At 36.0% G+C, this 7,344-nt stretch overlaps 1 protein-coding gene across 1 annotated transcript; it reads right to left on the bottom strand.

Moving 5' to 3' along the window:
* Positions 1 to 6,129: 6,129 nt before the first annotated feature.
* On the bottom strand, positions 6,130 to 7,128 carry LOC138356670 (zinc finger protein 85-like). The gene has a single exon (XM_069312862.1). The coding sequence runs from the start codon at positions 7,126 to 7,128 to the stop codon at positions 6,130 to 6,132; it is 999 nt and encodes a 332-aa protein (XP_069168963.1).
* Between the last annotated feature and the right edge of the window lie 216 nt (positions 7,129 to 7,344).

The raw sequence follows: 7,344 nt of genomic DNA, 5'->3' as shown, positions 1-7,344 counted from the left end.
AAAAACATTAATATCTAGAACTTAATACTAATTGAGCATAAAGAATAAAAAGTGTTGAGAACAAATACAAATAAAGATAAAAAAAAGGGGGAACATGACTGAAAAAGCAGCACAAATACAATAGGCCTTGTTGGATTTGTTGATCCAAAGTTTGTTGGATTAATAGATAGAGCTAGTACATACAATGCCTAAAACCACTATTACGCAAAGCGTTTCAGGCAGATCTATAAATCAAATAAATCAAATTTCGCAAATCTATAAATCTATCAATTTTTGTAAAACCTCTTGTATGTATGTACTTTACCTGAATAAACATTTATTTATTTTCCTATAGCTCTGCTGTTCAACAAATCCCTTAAGTGTCATACCTTCCCTGATATCCTTAAAAAAGCAAAAGTAACGCCAGTTCATAAAGGAGGTAATCCGGCAGACATAAACAACTATAGACCAATATCAAACCTACCCATTCTATCAAAAATATTTGAAAAAATTATCTACAAACAGCTCTACTCCTATCTCGTAAAATTCGACATTCTTAGCCCCTGTCAGTTTGGCTTCCGCTCTCAAAAAGAGTACCAACGATGCAATTATTAGTCTCCTTGATATAATTTACTCAGCCCTTGACAAAAGTGAGTTTCCGATTGGACTCTTCATTGACCTGAGAAAGGCCTTTGATACTGTTAATCACGATTACCTCATGTAAACTCCATCATTATGGAATCCGAGGCCATGTACTGGACTATATCCAATCCTATCTTAGTGATAGACACCAATGTGTAGCCATCAATAATATAACCTCTCCCATTCTACCAATAACCGTTGGAGTGCCCCAGGGCAGCATTTTGGGACCTCTTCTATTTCTTATATACATCAGTGATCTGCCTAATGTCTCTAACATTCTGAAACCTATTTTGTTTGCTGATGATACTACCCTCATCTACTCCAACCCCAACCCACATACATTAAATGATGTTAATAATGAACTAAAAAGAGTCCACTTATGGATGTCAACCAACAAACTAACACTTAACATAGAAAAGACCTACTACATCCTATTTGGAAGTAAATCTACAAATGCAATTCAGCTTCAGATAGACAATGTAAACATTACCAATAAAAATGATGGAAAGTTTCTTGGCCTATTCCTAGACAAGACTCAACTTCAGTACCCACATACAACACATAACTAAGAAAGTCTCTAAAACAGTTGGTATACTCTCCAAAATCAGATATTATGTGCCTAACTCTGCTCTCATCTCTCTATATTATGCACTAATCTATCCCTATCTCAACTATGGTATCTGTGCATGGGGTTCAACCACTGCAAACCACCTCAAGTCCATCATCACCCAGCAAAAATCTGCTATCAGAATATAATATCAAATTCTGCTTTCAGACAACACTCAGCCCCCTTGTTTAACTCCCTAAACATGCTAAACATAATCTCACTCCATAAATTCTCTTGTGTCAACTACATTTACAAAACCCTGTTCTTAAATGCAAATCCTGCTCTGAAACTCTTCCTGGACAGATGTAATAGGACCCATTATCACCACACCAGAAATAAATATCTCTTTGATATCCCCAGAGTTAAACTTAATCTGTGTAAACACTGTGCAAATAAAGGGACCCAGTTTATGGAACTCACTCCCTATTGAATTGAAAAGCTGTCCAACATTTACATCATTCAAAATCAATACTAAAAGCTACCTAATTTCATCTTCATAGTTTTTCACTTTTTGCATTAAAAATGCACTGTATCTCTTGCTACCCAATCTCCCAACCTTTATGTTCCCAATTTGAACATCTTTGCCATTGTGATCATTGCTGTCTTCTTATATGTGCTGCCAATCTGCTGTATGGTGTTTATTAATCTTGTTTATCTGTATCTATTGCTACCCAGTCTCCCAATCTTTATGTACCCAATCTGAACATCTTTACCATTGTGATCATTGATGTCTTATATGTGCTGTCAATCTGCTGTATGGTGTCTATTAATCTTGTTTAAATTACTAATCAAGCTGTCAATGTAATCAATCAGAGCTTTAATATAACAATGTGCTTTAATATACTTACTAAGCTCTCTCATCTCATTTTTCTCTTGCAATGTATCTTTATCATTTATCAATTCTGATAGAAATTACCTACTTAAAATTATCTGTTAGATTAAGGACCTGCCCGAAACGCTGCGCGTACTAGTGGCTTTACAAGAGTGTAAATACTGTACTATCCAATGTATCCCCACAAACCCAATGTACCTTCTTGTATATATATAAATAAATAAATAAATATTATTATTTTATATCTAAGATTACAATGGTAAACTAATATGGCTTAGGTACAAATATTGGGGGATTGGGTAGCACTAGATACAGTGCATAGATAAAGCACTAGGTAGAAAACTATGAAGATGAAATTAGGTACTTTTTGGCTTTATTTTTGAACAAGGCAAAAGTTGGACAGCTTTTCAAATCATTAGGGAGTGAGTTCCATAGACTAGGTCCCTTTATTTGCATAGTGTTTACACAGATTAAGTTCGACTCTGGGATATCAAAGAGATTATGTCTGGTGTGGTGGGCATGTGTTCTATTACATCGAAGAAATATAAGAAAATTCACTTTCGCAAACAGAGTGGTAGACGGTTGGAACAAGTTAGGTGAGAAGGTGGTGGAGGCCAAGACCGTCAGTAGTTTCAAAGCGTTATATGACAAAGAGTGCTGGGAAGACGGGACACCACGAGCGTAGCTCTCATCCTGTAACTACACTTAGATAATTATCTGTCCAAGAAGAGTTTCAGAACAAGGTTTGCACTTAAAAAAAGGGTTTTATAAATGTAATTGACACAAGAGAATGCATGGAGTGAATTTATGTTTGGCATGTTTAGGGATTTAAACAGGGGAGCTGTGTGTTGTCTGAAACAGTTCCCCACTTAGCTCTCCCATCACTATACTATCCCTTTCTATTTTATTTATATTTATATACAAGAAAGTACATTGGGTTTATGCGAGTACATAGCATTGATGTTTTTACATTCTTGTAAAGCCACTAACATGCATAGATTTGGACAGCTGTGCATGGGGTTCAACCACTGCAAGTTACCTCAAGTAACTTTAACAGTTTCCGTGGTGTAGTGGTAAGACACTCGCCTGGCGTTCCGCGAGCGCTTTGTCATGGGTTCGTATCCTGGCCGGGGAGGATTTACTGGGCGCAATTCCTTAACTGTAGCCTCTGTTTAACGCAACAGTAAAATGTGTACTTGGATGAAAAAACGATTCTTCGCGGCAGGGGATCGTATTCCAGGGACCATAGGATTAAGGACTTGCCCGAAACGCTACGCGTACTAGTGGCTGTACAAGAATGTAACAACTCTTGTATATATCTCAAAAAAAAAAAAAAAAAAAAAAAAAAAAAAAAAAAAAAAAAAAAAAAGTACATCATCTCCCAGCAAAAATCTATCAGAACCATAACAAAACTGTCTTCAGACAGACAACACACAGTCCCTCTGTTCAAATTTCTAAACATGTTAAACATCACTCACCCCACACATTCTATTGTGCATTTTATACTGTATATACAAACCCTTAATCGTAAATGCTAATCCTTATCTGAAACCTTTTTTTGATAGACGTAACAGAACCCATAATCAGCACAACAGAAATAAATGTTATAATTGACAGTCTGACTAATATAATGGCCTGACAATTATAGTGTAACTGATAGTTAGGCAAGAGAAATATAAATTTCTGACTAGGTTATAAATGCCAATCTGTCTTCTATAATGCTTAAAGTGACAAATATTTTAAATCGAGAATAGTAAAAATCATAAATAGGCCTAAACAGGAAATAAAAAAATTGACATAAAATTACATACGAATCTGATGAGCTAATTCCTTGATTAATATACATCTCTCCTACCAATAAAAATGTCTCATCTTGAGTAAGTCTCAAACCGTCTTCTTCACTAGCTCCAATGCTAAGTAATATCACAACAAAAATGTACGTAACTTAGGAACAGAGATAATATATATTACAATTTAATGAATTTATAATGAGAAAAAAATAGAAAGCACATTATTATTTAAATAAATATGAAGGGGAAAACACATTTTAAACTTTGTTTTATATTTCCTAAAATAAAGAAATATTTTTACATGAATAATTTTTTGTTTTTCTACGGTGACAGCTCTTCTAGTTCTGGCTTGGTCTATGGATAATAATAATAATAATTTATTTAGGAACAGTACATACATAGTTGCAGAGTTACAGTACAAACATTCAGTTAGATTAAAAAATAGAGGTAGTACATACAATACCTAAAGTCACTAGTACGCACAGAGTTTCGGGCAAGGAGAGGTGGGGGAAAAAAACACTTAGACTAAAACTTAATAGTAATCGTGCTTAAAGTATAAATTGTGTTGAATGAAAAAAAATAATAAAAGATTAAAAAAGGGGGAACATGGTAGAAAATAGCCAATATACAAGTTGGTCAACAAACAGCATTTTTTTTTTTTTAATAGTAAGACATGGATTGACATTTAAAAGTATGGTAGGTTACATGGAGTTAATTAGGTAGTGCTTAGTTTTCATCTTAAACTGGTTGAGAGAAGTACAATCTTTGACATAATTGGGAAGGTCATTCCACATTCTGGGTCCCTTGATTTGTAGAGCCTTCCTAGTTTGATTAAGTCTAATTCTTGGAATATCAAATAGGTATTTGTTTCTGGTGTGGTGCACATGAGTTCTGTTACAACCTTCTAGGAAGCATTGAAGGTCAAGACTGATATTACAATTCAGTTTTAAATATATAGAGTACACAAGAGAGGATGTGCAGTGCCTTAATATATCTAAAATATTTAGAGATTTGAGTAAGGGTACTGAGTGCTGTCTGGGGCCATTGTTAGATATTGTTCTAATAGCAGCTTTGTATTGGGTAATTAGAGGACGTAAATGATTTTGGGTAGTAGAACCCCAAGCACAAATACCATAGTTGAGATAAGGACAGATGAGAGTAATAGTGTCACCAGAGCAAGGGTGAGGAACAAAATATCTGATCTTAGAAAGAATGCCAACAGTTTTAGAATATTTTTTTTTGCTATATTTAGAATGTGTCCCTGGAAATTCAGCTTGTTATCGATGAGGACACCAAGGAATTTACCATCAACTTTACTACTGATTTGTATATTGTTTATTCTTAAATTAATTTCATTTGAGGATTTATTGCCAAACAAAATATAGAAAGTTTTGTACAATGTTAAGGGTGAGTTTGTTAGCAGTTAGCGAAAGATGGACTTTATTTAGTTCAGTATTCACAGTGACATTTAGAGCAAGAAAGTCCGGACTGGAGAAGATGAAAGTTGTGTCATCAGCAAATAAGATTGGTTTGAGGTGTTGAGAGGCACTTGGAAGGTCATTAATGTAGATGAGAAAGAGGAGAGGGCCAAGTATCCTGCCTGCAGGAACACCGATGTTTATAGGTAGTGTCAGAGAAATGGAATTATTCACAGAAACAAGCCTGTCAGTAAGGTAGGACTGAAGGTATTGCAGGGAGTGACCTCGGACTCCATAATGATGTAATTTAAGAAGAAGGTTTTGGTGGTTGACAGAGTCAAGAGCCTTACGTAGGTCCACAAATATCCCAACAGGGAACTAATTTTTATCAAGAGCTGCATGTATCAAGTTAATCATACTAATAAGTGCATCAGTAGTGCTTTTTTGGGGATGGCATCTAACTTCAACACTGACAGCTTTTTCTAGTTCTTGCTTGGTTTATGAGGAGCTTCTACCTTTCATAAAAGAACAGTATAATGAAATATCTTTAAATCTCTATCTTTTAGGATGAAGAGTATTTCTCAAAATAAAATAACTATGTAGGACATGGTGATAGCACAATATTTTCATGATGAAGCACAATTTCCAAATTATATATTAGATAAAAGGTAAGTAAATATACTAATATGTGCCTAATAATCCATCAACATTATCTTAATCACCTCACACTAATTTCTTTTTAGCCTATTGTAAGTGTTTCATCTTGTGTCTCGTCATATCTGTAAGGGACTGAATCTCTTCCCACACCCTGAACACTGGTGAGGTTTGACACCCAAATGCACAAAAGTGCTGCATTATTACTTAACGTTCTCTGAATTGTTTGCCACACTCAGCTAATTTAAAAGGTCTTTGATCTGAGTGTACTATCCTGTGTGTCTTCATATTTCCAAGTTGACTGAATCTCTTCCCACACTCTGGACACTCATGAGGTTTATCATGTGAATGCACTAGCATGTGTTTCTTCATATGTCCTAGCTGACTGAATCTCTTTCCACACTCTGGACATTCGTGTGGTTTGTCACCCGAATGTACTAACATGTGCTGAATTATAGTTCCACGGTCCCTAAATTTTTTGCCACAGTCATTACATTTGAAAGGTCTTTCATCTGTATGCACCTTACTGTGAGTCTTCATACTTTCAAGGAGACTGAATCTTCTCTTACACATTGGACACTCGTAGGGTTTGTCACTTGAATGTACTAGCATGTGTGTCTTCATACTTCCCAACTGACTGAATTTCTTTCCACACTCTGGACATTCGTAAGGTTTGTCAGCCGAATGTACTAACATGTGCCGTATAATAGTTCCACGTTCTTTAAATTTTTTGCCACACTCAGCACATTCAAAAGGTCTTTCATTACCATGCCTGATCTTGTGCCTTTTCATATGTTCAAACTGACTAAATCTCTTCCCACACTCTGGACACTCGTGAGATTTGTCACTTGAATGCACTAACATGTGCCTCTTGACATGATGAAGCCACTTGAATCTCTTCCCACACTCTGGACATTCGTGTCCAGAGTGTGGGACCCTGGAACCCTTGTCCCCTGAATGTACTAACATATGGCTCCTCATACTTTGAAGTAGATTGAATGTCTTCCCACATTCTGGACACGTATGATGTTTGTCACCTGAATGCACTAACATATGCCTCCTCATACTTCCAGGACGACTGAATCTCTTACCACACTCTGGACACTCGTGTGGGTTGTCACCCGAATGTACTAACATGTGCTGTATTATAGTGCCTACGTTTCCTAAATTTGTTGCCACACTCAGCACATTCAAAAGGTCTTTCATCCGAATGAATCTTCCTGTGAGTGTTCATATTTCCAAGCTTACTGAATCTCTTCCCACAGTCCTAGACACTCGTGAGGTTTGTCACCTGAATGAACAAACATGTGTGTTAATATCGATTTTCGCGTTCTAAATTTGTTGCCACACTCAGCACATTCAAAAGATCTTTCATCCGCATGCACCTTCCTGTGAGTCTTCATACTTCCAAGCTGACTAAAT

The sequence above is a fragment of the Procambarus clarkii genome, chromosome 73, assembly GCF_040958095.1.
Source record: "Procambarus clarkii isolate CNS0578487 chromosome 73, FALCON_Pclarkii_2.0, whole genome shotgun sequence".
Taxonomy (NCBI): Eukaryota; Metazoa; Arthropoda; class Malacostraca; order Decapoda; family Cambaridae; genus Procambarus; species Procambarus clarkii.
The sequence above is the reverse complement of the archived record's forward strand: the minus strand, read 5'-3'. Positions and strand labels throughout refer to the sequence as shown.